At 41.5% G+C, this 22,234-nt stretch overlaps 1 protein-coding gene and 1 pseudogene across 5 annotated transcripts in view; one reads left to right on the top strand and one right to left on the bottom strand.

Moving 5' to 3' along the window:
* AVL9 (AVL9 cell migration associated) overlaps window positions 1-11,482 on the top strand; it is a 101,730-nt gene extending 90,248 nt beyond the window's left edge. For 3 of the 4 annotated variants that reach the window (XM_077994556.1, XM_028844784.2, XM_015133728.3), the window contains 3 exons: window positions 3,021-3,074; window positions 3,596-3,684; window positions 6,629-11,482. In XM_077994556.1, coding sequence (XP_077850682.1) covers window positions 3,021-3,074; window positions 3,596-3,684; window positions 6,629-6,744 — 259 coding nt within the window. In that variant the 3' untranslated portion in view covers window positions 6,745-11,482. 4 annotated transcript variants of the gene reach the window in all.
* Window positions 8,780-22,234, bottom strand: part of LOC106997463 (protein C-mannosyl-transferase DPY19L1-like) — a 104,613-nt pseudogene continuing 91,158 nt past the window's right edge. Inside the window, exon 15 of the transcript XR_013415408.1 lies at window positions 8,780-8,939. The product of XR_013415408.1 is annotated as a protein C-mannosyl-transferase DPY19L1-like (transcript). The remainder of the gene's footprint in view (window positions 8,940-22,234) is intronic.

Genomic DNA, 22,234 nt, shown 5'->3' with positions numbered 1-22,234 from the left:
TCACTGCAACCTCTGCCACCCAGGTTCAAGCAATTTTTCTGCCTCAGCCTCCCGAGTAGCTGGGATTACAGGCACCTCCCACCAGGTCCAGCTAATTTTTGTATTTTTAGTAGAGACGGGGTTTCACCATCTTGGCCAGGCTGTTCTTGAACTCCTGACCTCGTGATCCACCTACCTTGGCCTCCCAAAGTGTCGGGATTACAGGCGTGAGCCACCATGCCCAGCCAAGCATACACCATTTTCATTTGAATTTTAAACTTCTCTGTGAGGAACAAAAGTCACCTTTGTACTGACTACCATATTATCTTGGGACTAGAGTTAACTTTTCTAATGTGATTTAAGATGTGCTAGAAAGGATACTTTGCTGCACACACACACACACACACCCGATATTGAAGCCATAGCAACCTGGGGAAGTATGTGCATGAGTAAGGTGGTACACAGAGGGTTTTGGGTAACATGTCTGTTAAGCTTTGTATTATGCATCAAGAAAAATAACCAAGGAGCTGGGCACATTGGCATGTGCCTATAGTCCCAGCTACTTGGGAGACTGAAGCGGGAGGATTACTTGAACCCAACGTTTCAAGGCCAGCCTAGGCAACATAATGAGACCCCATCTTTTAAAGTAAAAATGACTAGGTTCAGCACCAATTTTGGTGAATTTAATCATCACACTTGGCTGTAGCAGAAACCTGTATTGCCATTTGACTATAGTAAAAACAGCAAATTAAAAGGCAAAACCTTTTTAATAGTATTAAATGAAAGGGCTGAGTTCAAAGTGTTCTCCCTCACTGACTACAAAGTCTCTATTCTCAACATGCTGAAGGGAAACAGATGTGGAGGAGCAGGATGGCACTCACAGGGTGGTGCTGGGAGGGCAGGTCAGCCTTGACTGTCCAAGCAGTCAACACACAGAGCCATCCCAGTCTCCTCCCTGGGCCCTGCACTGGGACGCCTGGTCAAGTCTTTATCTGTCACTACATCTGGTGCTTTTAACTTGAACCAGCTCTATAGATGTTAGTACAGGTCCAAAAAAGCCTTAGCTGAAATGAGTTTTAAAAGGATTATGAAATGGTGCTTAGAAGAACATGTGAAGAAATTGAGGCTATTTAGATTGAAAAGAAGGCTGAAGAATGACTTGTTAACTAAAATATATAGGTAGGGAAATCACACAGATATGATAGTGCAGGCCAAGGGAGAACTTCCCTTTTGTCCTCTGAAGGGTCACTGGAAAGTCAGCTGACAAAAGGCAGATTAATAGGAGAAATGGCATGCAAATTTATTAATGTGCATGAGGGAGAGCTACAGTGTGTCTGGATTGTGTACCCAGCTTCACACTTAGCAGCCCTCAGAGAGAATTGATGGTAAACGTTTCTTTCAGACCTTTAAAGGTGCCAGACACTCAGTTCATCTTTCCTATATCTTGATATTGGAGGGCCTCAGAGCAAACCAGGCTGCATTAATGCAGATTTTCTCCACAGATGCAAATCTACCCCCCAAAAGACAGCTTTTCAGTTATGCTTGCATTTCCAGCCCTTCTGAATAGCCATCTTGAAATACATCAAAGAGGTATATTTTGGGGTGAATAGTTAGTTTTCTTCAATAGCAAATTTTCAACGTTTTTACCAAATTAAAAATAACAAATGCAGCCGGGCCTGGTGGCTCACGCCTGTAATTCTAGCACTTTGGGAGGCCAAGGTGGGTGGATCACGTGAGCTCGGGAGTTCAAGACTAGCCTGGGCAACATTGTGAAACCCTGTCTCTACTAAAAATACAAAAAATTAGCTGGGCATGGTGGTAGGCACCTGTAATCCCAGCTACTCAGGAGGCTGAGGCAGGAGAATCGCTTGAACCTGGGAGGCAGGTTGCAGTGAGCCGAGATTGCGCCACTGCAGTCCAGCCTGGGTAACAGTGAGACTCTGTCTCAAAAAAATAAAATAAGAAATGCTAAACTTCTGTTGTTATCAGAGGGTGTCATTTAGAAATATTTCAAACTAATTATAACTTTCGAGAAGTATGAAACCCTTTAACTCTTAAAGATTAGGGAAGGTAGCATTCTAACTTAACAAGCAGCAGGCATATTTCATCCCTTAAATATAGTCATTCCAGAACATAGAGAATGATCACGTGATGTGTCAGTATTTCAATCCTGTGATTCAGGAATCTAGGAATAAGAAGTGTTACATATGCTTACTTTGGGCCATGAAGAGTAGTTTGTTGTCATTTGAAGAACCATTAATTTTATAAGTAGCTATAGATTTTACTAGGATCACTTTCTTTGTTACACCTTGACAGAGGGACTCCTGAGATAAGAATTGGATATTGACCCCTCCATTTTATGTGGTCAAGTTGCTTGATTTTTTTTTCCTACTGCCTGTATAATTGCAGAATGCCTGATTTAGATATATATATTTTTTTTCTTTTAATATAATGGAAATAGGGAAGTCTGAATAATGTATTTTCTTACAAAAATAACGATATTGCTGGGTTTTTTTAAGACCTGCCTTTTGAGCTGCTTTTCTAACAGAAAGTAGAGATTTTGTTGATCCATCCACAAATATTTGCATAACCAATAGCACACATTTGTAAGACGGCCAGGATCAAGGTATGATCTATGACCATGTCCTAAAACCAGTGACTCACCTTGACTGTCCTGGGGAGCTTGTAAAAAATGTTGATGCTTGAGCCCCACCCAAGACAGACCACATAAATTAGAATGTCAGGATAGCACTAACACAGGCTACACACACACACACACACACACACACACAACACATAACACACCTGTTTTACAAGTGAGGAAACTAAAGCTCAGAGGGGTTAGGTAATCTTTTCTGGATGTCATCATTGTAAGTGGAGAGCTGTGATCAAAGCCAAGTTTCCTGATACCAAATTCAGCACTGCCACCCAGCTGTGTCGTCCATGAGAAGTTTACTAATATTTTCTTGTGATAGCTCTTTTTTGCAGCCTTCTTGGTAAAATACTGATAGTTTAAACGCAAACTTTTTTTTTTTTTACAGCCATCCATTTCAAGGCCAATACTCAGTATCAGACATGAAGTTAAGATTCTCACAGTAAGTACTTAAAGAAAATACTGGGAAAATTCTTAATTCTGAATTTATGCCATGTGTTTCATTGCTATTTGGGGATTGTTTTTCTCTACTTGATAGACTTATGCTTCAAATAGTAACCAAATATGTGCATAACATTCTTTAGCTCAGCGGTGTGTTATGTTTCAAAGTGAAAACACCGCTCTTCATAGAGGATGGTGTGAACTAATAATAGGATTTACCATTTTTATTTTGGTGAAGTGCTTTTAGCAAACCATGGCTGTCAGAGAGATGTAGCCAGCCATACATACATCCTTATGTCCTCACCACTTTTTGGTTCATCTGTATGTTCTTCTCATGTATTCTGAAAATGCACATGCTTAAAAGGTTAATAAATTCATAACAAATAATTTAGCTTCTTTTCTCAGTAATTCTAATTCGGGATGGTTACAGAGTGATTATTGTGTGTGTGTCTACATGTGTCTGTATGCATGTGTGAGATTTTTTAAAAATTGTACTTAACACTTCTTTTATCTTTTACCCAGTTCTGTTCAGAATAGTGAACGTGGCAAAAAAATTGGAAATGTCATGGTCACAACTAGCCGGAATGTTGTGCAAACAGGAAAAGCTGTTGGTAAGACATGCCTTTAGCCAGGAACAAATTGGAATCATAACACATCCATTTTCTATCTTTAATATGTAATTGATAAAACAAACATAAAGTTGTAAAGATGTGTGTTATCACATAGTAATACGAGAGTTTTTAAAATTTTTGTCTTATTCATTTGAAAAATTCCAAATTCCAAAAGGTCAAACTTCATTACATCTAATAGAGAGTGACAGAATTTTCTGATGAAGTCACTGTTTTGTTACCAAGATTCAATCTTCACCAGAGTTTTCTTCCCCCATTCCCTGTGCTGTCCACAGTTCTTTATAAATGGCAGAGACTCATAATAAAAGTAGGCATTAGGAACTACTGTCCTCTAAGGTAGTATTACACAATAAAGAAAATGAAGCCAACAGTTGGTTTTTCAAAAAGGTCAACAATATTTATAAAATCTTTACAGACTGGTAAAGATAAAAAGAAAGAAGATGCAAATTACCAACATTAGGGATGAAAGAGGGACATTAGTGTAGCTCTTACAGAAATTAAAAGAACAGAAAATAGGGGAATATTGTGAACAACTTTATGCTAACAAATTTAACAACATAAATGAAATATACAAATTCTTTTAAAAATTCGCATTACCGAAACAGTTGCAAAAAGAAAATATGAATAGCCCTATTATCTATTAAAGAAATTGGGCTGAATGCAGTGGCTCATACCTGTAATCCCAGCACTTTGGGAGGCTGAGGTGGGAGGATTGCTTGAGTCCAGGACTTCAAGACCAGCCTGGGCAACATAGTGAGACCCCATCTCTACAAAAAAATTTGAAAAGTCAGTAGGCATGGTGGTGTGTGCCTGTAGTCCCAGCTACTCAAAAGGCTGAAGTGGGAGGATTGTTTGAGCCCAGGAAGTCAAGGCTGCAGTGAGCCATGACAGCGCCACTGAGCTCCAGCCTGGGTGACAGAGCAAGAGTCTTAAAAACAGAAAGAAATTGGTTGTGACTTTAAATGAAAAGCCTTGCCATAAGGTTTTTAATTTAAACCAGGCTGCCCAGGTGGCTTCAGTTTGAACTCTGTCAAATGTTTAAGGAAGAAATAATACTAGTTTTACACAAAATCTTTAAATAAGGTAATACTGCCCAACTCATTTGATGAGGCCAGTATTAATATCAAAGTCAGACAAATGGTAGCATGTTCTTCTCCACCTAGCTTTTTTCGCTTAAAATATTTTGAATATTGTTCCACATCAGTTCTAAAATTTTTCATTCCTTTTCTATATTTTTAACTTTTATTTTGATGTAGTTTCAAATTTGAACATTGCAACAGTGCAAGAAAATCCTAGTTATCTCTGATTCACCAGTTATTTACATTTTGCCCCATCTGCTTTGTCATACAATGTGTTGTAAAAATAGGGCATTACTACTTCCCTAGCTTCTGAAAGAGGTTGACTAACCGTTAATGAACACAATTCAAAAGCCCCAGAACTAGGTAATCTTTGTGTAGGGGTTCTTATATCCCCAGTTTTCTGAATACCTAGAGAGAGACAGAAAACTCTACAGACTCATTTGTAAAGACAAACACAGCACACACAGCACTACCACTATGTTAGTTTTATTGCAAAGGAATGGAATTTAGCACACAAATATTTATTTCCAAACAATATGCCTTTGACTTATTTTGAATTTTAATTTTTTAATAGAAAAACTATGCTATATTATAGATTATTACAGATACATTATTATACATTATTACTTAATTTTTAGTGATGCTGCTACTGATAGTTAAATTCTAAAGGCAAATCTCTTCTATACTTTCCAAGAACAGTGGGAATGTATTAGTCAACTTAAATAATTTCACTTAGCATCACCTTTTTTTCTGAGACAGGGTCTCACTCTGTTGCCCAAGCTGAAGTGCAATATAGTGCGATCTTGGCTCACTGCAACCTCTGCAACCCCGGCGGGATCCTCCTGCCTCAACCTACCAAGTAGCTGGGACTACGGGCATGTGCCATCATGCCTGGCTAATTTTTCTATTTTTTGTAGAGAGAGGGTTTCGCCATGTTTCCCAGTCTGTCTCGAATTCCTGTCGTCAAGCTAACCGCCCGTCTCGGCTTCCCAAAGTGCTGGGATTACAGGTGTGAGCCACCATGCCTGGCCTAACATCAACTTTTGAGATAATGTTCTATAAAACACAATAGACCTGGGGCAGATAGAGCTCTATACATCTTTGTTTAACGTAACTTCATTTTAGATGACAAAAGCACATTTCCCTAAAACAACCTAACCACTCTTCCCTGTTTAGGTGGTTATTGATTATCAAGTTGGTATTTAAGATACACAAAGCAGTTTGACTTTTTAAGCTCTCTAATAATTCTGATACATAGCCAGTGTTGCTAGCACTGAGGGTATTAAAGAAACAGTGTACTTTCAGAATGCTTAGGCAAGTAGGCTCCTATGCTAAAAAATCATCTATTTTTCCTTAACTTTCCCATGGAAAGGGATTGTTTTGAAATTAAAAATGTAAATGATATTTTGGCTACTATTAACATATTGGTGTAATTCTAGTGAATTAACATTTATTGGCTGGGCACAGTGGCTCACCCTCTGATCCCAACACTTTGGGAGGCTGAGGCAGGAGGATCACTTGAGCCAAGTGTTTTAAGACCAGCCTGGGCAACATGAGACCTTGTCTCTACAAAAAACCAAAAAATTACCCAGGTGTGGTCACACATGCCTGTGGTCCCAGCTACTTGGTAAGCTGAGGTGGGAGGATCACTTGAGCCCAGGATGTCAAGGCCGCAGGGAGCTGTGACCACTCCGCTGCACTCCAGCCTGGGCGACAGAGCAAGACGCTGTCTCAAAAAACATTTAAAAAATTTTTTTAATTAAAAATGTATTAATTATGTTGGTCTTTCACTGTCTTGTAACAAAAGTTAAGACATTTTTCCTTTTGTTCTTCTCCTCTCCATCCAGGCCAGTCAGTTGGAGGAGCTTTTTCCAGTGCAAAGACAGCTATGTCTTCATGGCTTTCCACTTTTACCACTTCCACCTCCCAAAGCCTCACTGAGCCACCAGATGGGAAGCCTTGAGCAGGGCGTCAGAAGCTGCTATTGCTTTCTGAGGTTTAAGTGTCCCCTGTCTGTCTGCTGCTCCCAGGCTGTTATCAGCCACAGATCCACAGCAGGGGACCGATGTCGAACTGTTTACATGGACGGTTGCTCTAAGTGAATGTTTCAGGATGCCGAAATGATGAAATCACAGCCATAGCAGGGATGGCTTTCCAGGTTGGGGTTTCAATTGACTACTATTATTTCAGTCTGAGCCTGATTAAAACATACAGTGAACCTTCTAATGAATTTTGAGTTCTGATACTGTACATTGGTTTACTTTAGAAGAGTTTTTACTTATGTAAATTCTGTTCTGTTTTGGTGTTTGAATATCTAGATGGTCATTGTAATTTATACTTGCTAAAATTAATTTATATTACCATTTTCTCTAAAGTTGGCCTTAAAATGTTCTTATAAAGTGAGGGGGTCACACAGTTGGGCCTTTATTATTTTGCTGAATTCTATGATGATATTTTTGCTTTCTACCCACAAAACATTTATTAATTCACTTCCTCCCAAACACATGAAAGTCAGGGGTGGTAGTTCTGAGGATTGGGTGTTTTATGTTTTTAGTTTGTTCTTTCCACATCCTTAAAAACTTGCTTTCAAACATCAAGGAGTATCACTGTGCTTTCCTCCTCTTTATAACCGTGCAGGTGGGAGTGCAGAGTGATGGTTCAGTGATACTGAAGCGGTTTAACATGAATGTGTCTGTATGGCAATACTTTCAAAGACCTATGTGTTTATTTTTCAACCACAGTCATGTTGCAGTCTTTTACAAGCACTATTTTAAATCCAGAGTTTGTGCCATCTGTTTCACTTTTTTTGTAGCGGGGACAGGGTCCCGCTGTATTGCCCAGGCTGGAGTGCAGTGGTGCCATCTCGCTCACTGCAACCTCCATCTCCCAGGTTCAAGCAATTCTTGTACCTCAGCCTCCCAAGTAGCTGGGATTATGGACATGCACCACCACGCCCAGCTAATTTTTGTATTTTTAGTAGAGATGGGGTTTCGCCATGTTGGCCAGGCTGGTCTTGATCTCCTGGCCTCAAGTGATCTGTCTGCCTCAGCCTCCCAAAGTGCTGGGATTACAGGCATGAGCCACTGCGCCTGGCCTGTTTCTTTTTTAAACAGTTTTCTATTGGGTGTTTGCAGACCTACAGCTTTTCTCGTAGTCTTATTCTTCATAAAGCTTTTCAAAGCACTTAGTCTTCTACTTCCCTAACTGAAAGTCCTCCTATAATCAATCCCTACCCCCTTCTATAAGTATTTTAAAAGAAAAGCAAGGTGACTATATTAAATAGAAATCTCATCTTAGTTTATATTCATCAAAGTAAGAGGCAAGAGAAGAAAACTGCAGCCTTGACATCTGTCATCTGAGAAAGGACATCTGGTTTCATGTTAGGTATATACATGCATGTGCGTGCCATCTACTGATGATCTGTACACAGCTGGACCTTGTGTGTTTGCCATGCTCAGCTCTCATTTGCTTTTCAAGGAGACCTGGGATGGGTGTTCTCAGAGAGTACTTACAGGGAAAAGACTGCCTTTTCAGTAACAAAGGATACTTGGGAAATACATTGTGAGTATGATCTATCCCAGATTGCTGGGGAATTAAAGGAGGGCACTGATTATATTTGGTTTATTCCTCATGAAATGTTTAAGAAGTAAATGCTCCCAAGGCATTTGAAATGAACATAGAAACATAATCTAAATATCTCTAAATTTTCCACTTTGTGTTTTCTAAACACAAATTGTATTACCCATTTGAGCATAACTCAAGAATTCAGCAATGATAAACTGAAGGGCTGAATGTGAGAACTCCATTAATTCCACTTCTTCCAAGAAAGTTAACCTCAGGAAATACTGTTTGAATAGAAGAAAGTAATACCATACAAAACCTTAAACAGTACTCTAATCTTTTTGTGCTGAGACTGAATTCATTCTAACATCTTGTTGTTTCTCAAGGACCACATCATTCGTTGGAGCATGATAGTGTGATTTGTGTGCAATTGTTACCTCTCAGCTGCTGAAGTTCACACTTCAGGGATCTAGGAGCCCTGTGAGGGGTCATCCAGCGAGATGCTGATTTGTCTTTCAGCTGGTATGGTTTCTATGATCGGGGTCAACTCCCATTTCTCACCCTTCAAAAGCAGCCCAGCTCATGCTTTGGAATCCACTGAAATAAAAATAGTTACATCAAGTTTAACTTTCTTTAATACCACTTTTTCCCCGTTTGAATATACACTTTGATTGGACTTTCTATTAACATTTCTAGCTAACAGTTTGATTCTTAGTGGTCACTTTACTGACTTTCAACATAAAACAAGTATCTCAGAAAATACAGCTTTCATCATAGAAATGGTCAAAAGACCATAGCTATATTTCCTTCAGGCTCTAGGAGGTGGAGTTTTTCAAGGAACACTGGCCCTTGTATTGTTGGCAGGAGCCCCAGGGCAGTTCGCACAAAGGCAGGAAGCCTCACCCCTGGTCCTGTGACCCCCCCACATACTTCAGGCTTGGATTCTAGGCTCCAAGTGGCCAGCATAGAAGCAGCAGCCTCTCTCCAAACCCTGGCTCTGTGAGCCACAGGAGCCACCACTAGGCCATCTTCTGACACAGCCCTGGTAAAGGTGTGTGTGTTGTTGGCCAAACTTGCCCCAGTGCTTGCTAAGGCTTGTGTGTCTAAGAACTGAGTATTTGTACCTAGGTGTGAGGGAACCGGGGTCAGCCAGCCTTTTTCAGATGTGCCAGGCACACACACTACATCAATGTCTTGGTGGTGGCTTCACTGCTATCCAGGTGACTTAAAAGTTTGGAAAATGTCCCTGGTATACTTCAATTCCTACTAGATATTGTAATGACAATGGTGTAGGTAAGGAAGAGAGAGTTAAAGCTACCAGTTGTGGAACAGAAATAGTTGCATGTCCAAAGGCGGCTTAGAATGATTGTGCATATGCATTTGGCTCACATAACCAGCATGAATAGTCTCTTCCCAAATCCGTTGGCGATTACCCCCTGGCCAAGCACAGCCCTAAAACAATTCTCATCCACTTTCCTGTTAAGAAACACAGCAGCAATATACTTTGGCAGCAAACCAGAGCATATGATGTGACTTGCTCAACCTTATCTTCCTTTCCAAATTGTATACGAAGCGTCTGATGTTTTTTAGAATAATTTCCTTTGGAAAGCCAAGGAGAAAGCAAATTCGGAAGAGAAGTGAGAAATTGTTGCCTGGCTGAGGAACAAGGTGCTTAAAATCTGAATGAAAGTATTTTGAGAGCAGTATTTCATGTGCTAAGGGTTATAAGAATTCTTTTAGAAAGCAGTCAGAATGTTACTCTGCTAGTTACAAGTTTTAAAGTCACGCTATAGCATTATCGCCCTGGTAGGTAGGTTTTGTTATTGTTTTATATTTTGTGAATAAAAGTTTTGTAGAAGTTACAGCTAGTGGTCTTTTCCCTCCAGAGCCAGTGATGAGTGTTGGAGCACTTCAGCTCTGGAAGGGGTGAGTGTTCTGACCTTTAACCACATGAACTTAACCTGTGTCAGCAGTTGCGGAAAGTAGCCTGTTAGAACAGCAGCTGCTAAGCATTGCCTGGTATTTTAGTGGGGAGATGGTTGGGACTTTTAATGGCATCAACACTTGCATGCTCTGAATCTTTGATCAGAGATGAGGTGCCATTCGTGGCATTTCCACCCCGTCTCGTGGTAGCCTTTAAAAGTGGTAGAAGATGCTATCCTAATTCCCTGAGGATGATGGTCATTCCATGCAGCGTAATGTGCCGCGAGGAGTTTTCTCATTCCAGTTCTTTGGACTTCGTAACATTGGAATTGTTTTTCCATAATTTCCGGCATTCCATAAATATTTGTCAAGGACAAAGAAAAGGAATGTGGATGTTTATTCTTTTCATATGAATGACTTTGTACACATGACTTCCTGCTTTCATTATGAAGGAGGGGAAACTAGCTCCCTTATATGGTAACTCCAAAGTTAAAAAATTGTGCATGTCTGAGGGGTTGAATATATTTTGTAAAACTCTAAATACATTTGTATTTCTGTGCTGTTCTAAAGTTTACCTTTTTACTTATATGAAAGATATAGAAACTATATATTTAAATCATGTAAATGGAACAGTGTAGGGGGTTTTCCCGATCTTATTTTTCATCAGCTTCTCACACCCATGTAGTATGCTGCTCAGATTTTTTCGTGTGTGCAATATGAACATTTGAACATTTCAGTCAGGTACTGAGCCAGAAAAGGTAATTGAAGTTTTCAGAAAGCTTCTGTGCTTAGAAAATATTTTGTTGTTTTCTTAAAATAATAGTATTTTGTAGCTGGAAGAATAAGATCAAGGCTTACATGTTTCAGGCCCCTTGGTCACTGGTTCCTGAATTTAGGAAACATTGGATTAATGAGTTGGTGAAGGCATTTAGTGGTTACAAAAATAGTTTAAATATTTACAATTAAAGGCTTTTCACAAACCTTTTCTAAGAAAATTTAGCTGAGAAAACTTAAAAAGTTTTCTAAGGAAGTTTAGCCCGTGGCACGTGTTTTGATCAGAAAGGTATTTTCTCTTTGGTAGTTTTAAAGTTTGTACTAGTTTTTTTTTTTTTATTGTTAAAATTATAAATCACGTCTAATCATACTGAATTGTAAAACTTCTATTGTATCTTTATTTTAAGCGTAAATGAGAATAAAATGATCCTGTTCGCCCTGCCTACAGTTGAACTTGACCTGTCCTTCTAGAAGTACCCTGTGTGTTGTCCATGTGGTTTCTGTCCACTTAATGAAATGCTGATCATTGTTGAGGGCAAGTGATGGGTTCATAAGGGCTTCTAAGACTATTCTGTTTGTGTATGTTGGAGAATTTCCATAATGAAGAGTTAAAAACTACTTGCTAGCCATTAAACAACTTCATTACCCATGAAAAGGCACCAGTTCCTGTGTGGCGGACCCTGAGTGCCTGACTTAGGAATTGGCTTAATTTCGTAGCTTCTCCACGGATGCCCTGGCCTCCATAAGCCCCCTTACCAACTGAAACCTTGGCTGCTGCTGTTGCCTTCCCATCCTTCTAGTTGTTGGAGGAGCACTACTGAGAACCTGTAGTACATAGTAATCAAAGACCCAGCCCCAACCTCTCTTCCTACTGAAAGTCTTCCCCAGGCTACTCTGAGTCCTTTCTAATACCTGAATTCTCAGGGGCCAGTGGCTCATGCCTGTAATTCTGAACACTTTGGGAGGCTAAGGCAGGAAGATTGCTTGGGCCCAGGAGTTTGAGACCAGCCTGGGCCACATAGGGATACCTCGTATCTACAAAAAATTTAAAAATTAGCTGAAGGCCAGGTGCAGTGGCTCACACCTGTAATCCCAGCACTTTGGGAGGCTGAGGTGGGCAGATCACCTGGGGTCAGGAGTTCGAGACCAGCCTGACCAACATGGAGAAACCCTGTCTCTACCAAAAATACAAAATTAGCTTTTTGTATTTGGCATGGTGGCGGGCGCCTGTAATCCCAATTACTCGGGAGGCTGAGGCAGGAGAATCGCTTGAACTCGGGAGGCAGAGGTTGCAGTGAGCAGAGATCGAGCCATTGCACTCCAGCCTGGGCAACAAGAGTGAAACTCCATCTCAAAAAAAAAAAAAATGAGCTGGGCATGGTGGCATCTTCCTCTAGTCCCAGCTACGGTGGGGGTGAGGGGGTGGGCGCAGGTGAGAGGATCACTGAAGCCAGGAGGTCAAGGCTGCCGTGAGCCATGATTGCACCACTGCCCTTCAGCTTGGGCAACAGAACGAGACTCTCTCTCAAAAAAATAAAATAATAAAATACCTGGATTCAGTACTTACTGAGGACTATGTAAAGCGGTGCTTCCCAGTCTTGGAGATTTGCCATACAGTGCCACACATAGTCCCTGACACGTGCAGTTCCTGATCCCATGGACCTTGCTGTCCAGCAGGTGGGGGTGGGCGGTCACTGTAGAGGGGAGAGTGCTGGGTGGTGGGGGAGCAGGAGTGGCACCAGCAAACCACTGCAGGTAACTGCTTTTTCACAGGGACCAATAAATGTCTCTTCCCGAGTCCAAGTTGAGACCTGAGGGAGAGTTTTCCAGGTGAGGTGGGAGTGAGGGGAAAGACCACAAGACGTAAAGGGCTCCAGGGCCTGGCAGAGCAGCACAAGCAAAGACTGGAAGCAGCGCGGCTTGAGGGGATGTTTTTTGGAGTGGCCGAAACCGAAATGGCAAGGAGGACAGGCTAGAGATGAGGTCAGGAAACAAGCCCATATCTGGAGGAGAGCCCTGTCAGCCCACGGACAGGGGAAAGCCTTCAAGGGTTTCCCACAGGCGGGTGGCAGGTTGGCTGGTGTTGCCTGTGGAAAGTTCTTTCAGTCACGGGTACCACTGCTTCTGCTTTGCCCTTTGCTGTAAAGCTAGTGATGTTCCTCAGCTGACCTCTGAACTCAACCACCGCCCCTTTCCCTTCCTCACTGGCCTTCCCAGTTTTCCACTGACTTTAAATCGCATTTGCCCCAAACACAATAAAGCCAAGAACAAAAGTCTGTGGCGTGGCCCTCAGTCAAAAACCAGTTACTGCGAGAACAGTTTTCCCGATTTCCCCAGGCATTCGGTCCGTGGAGGTTGTTGATGAAAAGAACCTGTCAAATGATGGTGTCCCTGCCAGGAAGCCAAGAGCAGAGAGGGCACTGGAGCATCTGTTCCATTACTCTCTCTGGCTAAGTGGAGACCCAGGAGACATGTGGCACCACCACTGTGGTGACGTGTTTAAACTCGGAGAAAACCCGCTGTTTCTTCATGTCATTTACAAGCAGGAAGGGAATCATTTATACATTCAAAAAGCCCATCTGCCACTAACATCTGGACTTTCAATTATATTAAATTCATGGAATTATTTTTTCTGATAAAATTTTACCGCATTCATGCTCTCAGGAATGCTAAAGTTAAAAGTGGGACAATGGAGAATTTCTGAAGTAGGCTGTCCACCTGCGTCCTCAGGCTCTGCCCTAGAAAACCGTTACTTCCTAGAAACCATGGAGACCAAAGCAAAATTACCCCATCCTTGGCTCTCACATCCTGAATTGGTTCTTTGTACAGGATCATCCATTTAGAAACTAAAGCTTCTGTGGCCTTGATAAACCACTCACTCTCGCTAAATACTTTCCAAATGGAAATTCCTAGGTAAAGTTTTAACAGATGAAGATGAATATTTTTTTGTGTCACCCATTTTATGGTCATTAAAACCACAAGGTCAGCAGGACTAGAATTTTTAAATCTTATATATTTTATGACCTTTAAAGTGTATTTTTTCATTAGTGACAGAACCCTCACTTTGACACTCAAAGTGGAAATCATTTTTATTTTGAATGTGGTTAATTCCATTCCTTTGAGCACCTGGGTTTAATCCTTAGAATTTTCTTTTGAGACCTTGCTGGAAATGAAAGATAACTAGTCACCACTCCTCTGGTTGGAAGACGTGTCTTTTGTTTCCTTTTTTTTTTTTTCTTAATTTTTTTTCTTTAAATAGAGACACAGTGTCAGTATGTTGCCCAGGTTGGTCTTGAACTCCGGGGGCTCAAGCAATCCTCCTGCCTCAGCCTCCCAAAGTGCTGGGATTACAGGCGTGAGCTACCATGCCTGGCTTGTTTCCTTTTAAACTGTCAAGTTAACCCTGTGACTGCCCTCCCTTGAAGAACAGGCTATTGTGTTTCCAAAGCTTCTAATGTAATTCATAGGGAACTCAAAATGGATTTCCCACATGGACAGTGTTGTTTATGGGAGTTATGTCTCAGCTCATAAAAGGCAGCTCACCAGACAGCCAGAGTAGATACCAAAATACAGTCACACGTCACTAACAACATTCTGAAGAATGCGTCACTGGATGATTTCACTGTTGTGTGAACATCATAGAGTATACTTACAATGACCTAGATGGCAGAGCCCACCACACAGTTAGCTCATATGGTTTGGCCTATTGCTCCTAGGCTACAGACCTCTACAGCATGGTACTGTTCTGAATCCTGCAGGCAGTGTTCACACAATGGTAAGGATTTGTGCTTCTAAACATAGAAAAGGTACAGTAAAAAGACAGTATTGTACAAAATTAGCTGGGTAGTGACACATGCCTGTAATCCCAGTTACTCGGGAGGCTGAGGCAGGAGAATCACTTGAACCCGGGAGGTGGAGGCAGCAGTGAGCCAAGATCACGCCACTGCACGCCAGCCTGGGCAACAAGAGCAAAACTCCATCTCAAAAAAAAAAAAAAACAGTATTGTAATCTTAGGGAACCACCATCGTATATGCTGTCTGTCACTGACCAAAGGTTCGCTATGTGGCACATGACTGTGTGTTATAAACGTACTAGAGAACTGAGCAACAGACGGAGACGTGTTAAGTGACAGCCTGGCAGCTGAAACCGTAACTCCCATTCGCCGCAGCCCCAGCAGAGTAAGTAAAGCTTCACTCAGTCTTAACACAAAACCACTTGCTATGGGTGAGGGCTGTCTGGGTCCAGAAGAGATTAGATCTGTACATATACGTGATAAAGAAAGTGATGGGGCTGGGTGCAGTGGCTCACACCTATAATCCCAACACTTAGGGATGCTGAGGCACGAGGATTGCTTGAGCCCAGGAGTTTGAGACCAGCTTGGGTGATACAGTGAGACCCCTTCTCTACTAAAAATAAATTAGCTGGACATGGTGGCAAGCGCCTGTAGTCCCAGCTACTCTGAGGTAGGAAGACTGCTTGAGCCCAGGAGATCAAGGCTGCAGCGAGCTATGATGGTGCCACTGCACTCCAGCCTGGGTGACAACGCAAGACCAAAAAAAGAGAAAGATGAGTGTGTTGAGAAGTCCAGTCAAGTGCATCATGGCAACCTTTTCGCTGGGACAGTGAGAGAAAGCTTCCTCAAGGAAGTGTCATTTGAGCTGCTGAAGTGAGGGTGAGGCAGTGAAGAGGATGAGAGCAGATTTTCTGTCCTCCAGCCTTGGGGACGGGGCTGGGGTGGCATGGCCTGAGATACAGATTTTCTGTCCTCCGGCCTTGGGGACGGGCTGGGGTGGCATGGCCTGAGATGCAGGGCAGGAGCAGGCCAGGGGGAGTGAGGCTCTAGGAGGGGAAAAGAGTGATGAGAGAGGAGAACTGAAGAAGGAAACAGCCTGCGGGGTTGCTAAAGCCAGCAGGAATCTGAGAAAGACAGAAACCAGCTCCTCCTGCTCTGCCCCCGGGAGTCTGTTTCTCTTGGTGAGGCTACGGGGACTAAGGGGAAGAGTGTGAGGAGGGGAAAACCCCTCTTGGCAGACACAGGAGAAAAGAGAAGAGCCTGTGAGGAGCAGTCTGTGCTGAGGACGTGTGTGTGACGATGTGGCTGCCTTTCCAGGGGCAAGCGTGGGAAGTACCTTCCACCAAGGAAGCTGGAAGGGTTGGGAAAGTGCAACTGCCTTTATATCAATATCACAAACCAAACCGTTTTGAAAATAAACATGTTTTTCTTGGGGACTGAAAGATGTTTTATCCACTCTGAAGCTGCGACAGATTTCAAGGCTAAGCAGATGTTAATTAAAATCAACTATTTCACCTGATTTAGGTGGTTAGATAAGTATACACATAAAGTCAAGCTGTACATGTGAGATGTATTTTAATGTTTCTAATCATTAAAAATGTTTCAATCATTTCAAAATGTAATTTACTTCTCAGTTAGGGAAGTATGATCAGTGGAAGGAATACAGCTTCCACTTTTCAGACACATCTTTGAAGATAACTACAAATCCAAGAGGCTCGTGTTTCTGACAAGTAAAAATTCCACATAAAATTGCCTGTATTTCATTTCACTCAATTTTGGCAACAATAATTAGCATCACTCTTTGCATTTGTTCAGGGCTTTATAATAAAGTTGGGATGCCATAAATAGGAGGTCAACAGGCCTGGGTTGGAAACCCAGCACCCACACTTGCTTGTTACTTGACATCTCTGAACCACACATTCTCCTTCAGTACAGTGGGTTTAAATGAGAATGACGATGTGTGTGTTGGGGCTGCACTTGTGTATCTTCATATTTGTCTATTGTTCATCATCCTCTATGGCATGTGAACAGGGCGTTTTTCTTGTTTTATTTATCTTCAGAGCCTAGAACAGTGCCTGGTGCAGAGTAAGCACTTAGTGGACACTGGATGAATAGACTGATAGACAATTCTGATTTGTAAATGGAGAAGAAGGGAGATGTTTTCTTACTGGGAGAAGCAGCAGAACAAAAGAGAATGAAAAGAATGGTGTGAGTTCCTATGGATAGAAGAGAGGGCATCAGAAAAGAATGACATAATTGGATACGAAAAGGAAGTGTGAACTTATACATACTCAAACTGGCATTATGTCTAATATATGGTTGACCCTGAATACACATGTGCTATTACTTTTTTTTTTTTTTTTTTTTTGAAACAGTCTCACTCTGTCACCCAGGCTGGAGTGCAGGTGGTACAGTCTCAGCTCACTGCAACCTCCACCTCCCAAGTTCAAGCAATTCTCCTAGCTCAGCCTCCTGAGTAGCTGAGACTACAGGTGCACACCACCACACCTAGCTAATTGTTGTATTTTTAGTAGAGACGGGGGTGTCACCATGTTGGCCTGGCTGGTCTCAAACTCCTGATGTCAGGTGATCCACCCATCTCAGCCTCCCAAAGTGCTAGGATTACAGGCGTGAGCCACTCGCCCGGCCTGCTATTACTATTATTTTTAATTCTTTTTTTTTTATTTCTTTTTTTCTTAGAGACAGTGTCTCACTCTGTTGCCCAGGCTGGAGTTCAGTGGTGCAATCATAGCTTACTGCAGCCTTAAACTCCTGGGCTCAAGCAATCCTCCCACTTCACCCTCCTAAGTAGCTGGCACTACAGGCGCATGCCACCAGGCCTAGCTAACGTTTCTTAATTTTCTTTTTCTTTTTTTTTTGAGACGGAGTCTCGCTCTGTTGCCCAGGCTGAAGTGCAGTGGTGCAATCTCAGCTCACTGCAACCTCCACCTTCTGGGTTCAAGTGGTTCTCCTGCTTCAGCCTCTCGAGTAGCTGGGACTATAGGTATACGTCACGATGCCCAGCTGATTTTTTGTATTTTTAGTAGAGACGGGATTTCACTGTGTTAGCCAGGACGGTCTCGATCTCCTGACCTCATGATCTGCCCACCTCGGCCTCCCAAAGTGCTGGGATTACAGGTGTGAGCCACCACACCTGGCCATTTTAAATTTTTTTGTAGAGAAATGACCTTTGTATGTTGCCTCAGATGGTCTTGAACTTCTGGGCTCAAGCGATCCTCCCACCTCAGCCTCCCAAAGTGCTGGGGTTATGAGTGTGAGACACCACACTGGCCTATTTTTGATTCTTTAATAACTGAAGAGACTCAAAAGAATTTTTATCTAATGTGTATGATATAAAAAATAATAAAATGAACAATCCATCACCCAGCTCTAAGGGGGTGTCTCTCATCCCTCATTTTGCTTAAAAATTTGTCCAGGCATTGTGGCTCATGACTGTAATCCCAGCAATTTGGGAGGCTGAGGTAGCTAGATCACGAGCCCAGGAATTTGAGATCAGCCTGTGCAACATGGTGCAACCCTATCTCTAAGAAAAATTTAAAAAAAAAAAATTAGCCAGGCATGGTGGCACATGCCTGTGGTCCCAGCTACTCACAAGGCTGAGGTGGGAAATCACCTGAGCCAGGGGAGTCAAGGCTGCAGTGAGCTGTGATTGTGCCACTGCACTCCAGCCTGGGCAACAGAGACTATGTCTCAAAGGAAAAAAAAAAATTACCATATATTTCCCTTCTCAACAACAGATTGTTTAGTGTGTCAGATTATTGAACTTTATACAAGTTGAATCATACATACATATTACCCTGTGACTTGCTTTTGCTTGCACATTAAGTTTCTGAGCATCATGTCGCTTTGTCTATCAGTAGATCATTTTCACTGCCAGGAAGTATTCTATTGTGTGAATATACTGCAGTTTATTTCCACACTCAATTGTTCATGAGTTCACAAACAATTTTTTTGGTCTTCCCCTCCCCAACCAATGTTTGCTATTATAGGAGGCCCCCCTTGAGCATCATGTGCCTGGAATTGAAAAAAAGAAAGAAAGAAAGAAAAAGAAACAAAAAATACAGTAGTCCCCCACCATACCTTCAGAGGTTACGTTCTAAGAACCCTACTACACACATGAAACCACAGATAGTACTGAACTCTATATATTACTATGTTTTTTTCCAATACGTACCTATGACAAAGTTTATAAATTAAGCATAGTAAGAGATTAACAATAACTAACAACAAAATTAGAGGCCGGGCATGGTGGCTCACGCCTGTAATCCCAGCACTTCAGGAGGCCAAGGTGGGTGGATCACGAGGTCAGGAGTTCAAGACCATCCTGGCTAACATGGTGAAACCCCGTCTCTACTATAAACACAAAAAAATTAGCCAGGTGTGATGGCGGGTGCCTGTAGCCCCAGCTACTCAGGAGGCTGAAGCAGGAGAATGGCGTGAACCCGGGAGGCAGAGCTTGCAGTGAGCCGAGATTGCGCCACTGCACTCCAGCCCAGGTGACAGAGCGAGACCCCATCTCAAAAAAAAAAAGAACAATTATAACAATATACTGTAATAAAAGTGATGCAAATATGATCTCTCCCTCAAAATATCTTATTGTACTGCATTCACCCTTCCTGTGATTGAGATGATAAAATGCCTACATGATTTGGTGAATGACACAGGCATTGTGACTAGCGTCAGGCTACTATTGACCTTCTGATGATATGTCAAAAGGAGGACCACCTCCTTCAGGTGATCCTGGACCATTGAGCCATATGATGTTGATGGTTGAGTGTCAGGAGGAAACCAAATTGATGACTACCAACCAGGACAATAGTGTAGACCTCAAGGATACATTGGACAAAGAGATGGAATGTCCTGAGTGGGACAGAAAAGGACAACTGGAGATTTCATCACGCTACTCAGAATGCCAAGCAATTTAAAACTTACAAGTTGTCCTCAGCAAATGCAAAAGAACTGAAATCACAAAAGTCTCTCAGACCACAGTGCAATTAAATTAGAACTCAGGATTAATAAACTCATTCAAAACCACACAACTACATGGAAATTGAACAGCCTGCTCCTGAATGACTCCTAGGTAAATAATGAAATTAAGGCAGAAATCAAGAAGTTCTTTGAAACCAATGAGAACAAAGAGACAATGTACCAGAATCTCTGGGACACAGCTAAAGCAGTGTTAAGAGGGAAATTTATAGCACTAAATGCCCCCATCACAAAGCTAGAAAGCTCTCAAATTGACACCCTAACATCACAATTAAAAGAATTAGAGAAGCAAGAGCAAACAAATCCAAAAGCTAGCAGAAGACGAGAAGTAACTAAGATCAGAGCAGAACTGAAGGAGATGGAGACATGAAAAATCCTTCAAAAAAATCAATGAATCCAGGAGCTGATTTTTTTAAACAAACTAACAAAATACATAGACCACTAGCTAGACAAATAAAGAAGGGAGAGAAGAATCAAATAGACACAATAAAAAATGATAAAGGGGATATCACCACTGACCCCACAGAGATACAAACTACCATCAGATAATACTATAAACACCTTTACACAAATAAACTAGAAAATCTAGAAGAAATTGATAAATTCCTGGACACATACACCCTCCCAAGATTAAACCAGGAAGAAGCTGAATCCCTGAATAGACCAATAACAAGTTCTTAAACTGAGGCAGTAATTAATAGCCTATCAACCAAAAAAAGCCCAGGACCAGATGGATTCACAGGTGAATTCTACCAGAGGTACAAAAAAAGAGCTGGTACATTCCTTCTGAAGCATTCCAAACAACTGAAGAGGAGGCACTCCTCCCTAACTCATATTATGAGGCCAGCATCATCCTGATACCAAAACCTGGCAGACACACAACAACAACAAAAACTTCAGGCCAATATCCCTGATGAACATCAATGTGAAAATCCTCAATAAAATACTGGCAAACTAAATCCAGCAGCACATCAAAAAGCTTATCCACTATGATCAAGTCCACTTCATCCCTGTGATGCAAGGCTGGTTCAACATATGCAAATCAATAGAACTAATCCATCACATAAACAGAACCAATGACCAAAACCACATGATCATCTCAAAAGATGCAGAAAAGGCCTTTGATAAAATTCAACATCCCTTCATGTTAAAAGCTCTCAATAAACTAGGTGTTGATGAAACATATCTCAAAAAAATAAGAGCTATTTATGACAAACCCATAGCCAGTATCATACTGAATGGGCAAAAGCAGGAAGCATTCTCTTTGAAAACCAGTACAACACAAAGATGCCCTCTCTCACCACTCCTATTCAACATAGTATTGGAAGTTCTGGCCAGGGCAATTAGGCAAGAGAAAGAAATAAGGGGTATTCAAATGGGAAGAGAGGAAGTCAAATTGTCTCTGTTTGCAGACAAAATTATTCTATATTTAGAAAACCCCACCGCCTCAGCTCAAAAACTCCTTAAACTGATAAGCAACTTCAGCAAAGTCTCAGGATACAAAATCTATGTGCAGAAATCACAAGCTTTCCTTTACACCAACAATAGACAAGTAGAGAGCCAAATCATAATGAACTCGCATTCACAATTGCTACAAAGAGAATAAAACACCTAGGAATGCAGCTAACAAGGGACATGAAAGACCTCTTCAAGGAGAACTACAAACCACTGCTCAAGGAAATAAGAGAAGACACAAACAAATTAAAAAAAAAAATCCATCCTCATGGATAGGAAGAATCAATATTGTGAGATGGCCATACTGACCAAAGTAATTTATCAATTCAATGTTATTCCCATTAAACTACCATTGACATTCTTCACAGAATTAGAAAAAACTACTTTAAATTTCATATGGAACCAAAAAAGAGCCTGTATATCCAAGACAATTGTAAGCAAAAAGAACAAAGTTGGAGGCCTCAAGCTACCTGACTTCAAACTATACTACCAGGCTACAGTAACCAAAAAAGCATGGTATTGGTACCAAAACAGACATATAGACCAATGGAACAGAAGAGAGACCTCAGAAATAACACCACACATCTACAGTCATCTGCTCTTTGACAAGCCTGACAAAAACAAGCAATGGGGAAAGGATTCCCTATTTAATAAGTGGTGCTGGGAAAACTGGCTAGCCATGCACAGGAAACTGAAACTAGACCCCTTCCTTACACCTTATACAAAAAATAACTCAACATAGATTAAAGACGTAAATGTAAAACTGAAAATCATAAAAACCCTAGAAGAAAACCTAGGCAATACCATTCAGGACATAGGTACGAACAAGGATTTCATGACGAAAATGCCAAAAGCAATTGCAACAAAAGCCCAAATTGCCAAATGGTATCTAATTAAACTAAAGAGCTGCACAGCAAAAGAAACTATCATCCGAGTGAA

This window comes from Macaca mulatta, chromosome 3 (genome assembly GCF_049350105.2).
Source record: "Macaca mulatta isolate MMU2019108-1 chromosome 3, T2T-MMU8v2.0, whole genome shotgun sequence".
Classification (NCBI taxonomy): Eukaryota; Metazoa; Chordata; class Mammalia; order Primates; family Cercopithecidae; genus Macaca; species Macaca mulatta.
The sequence above is the reverse complement of the archived record's forward strand: the minus strand, read 5'-3'. Positions and strand labels throughout refer to the sequence as shown.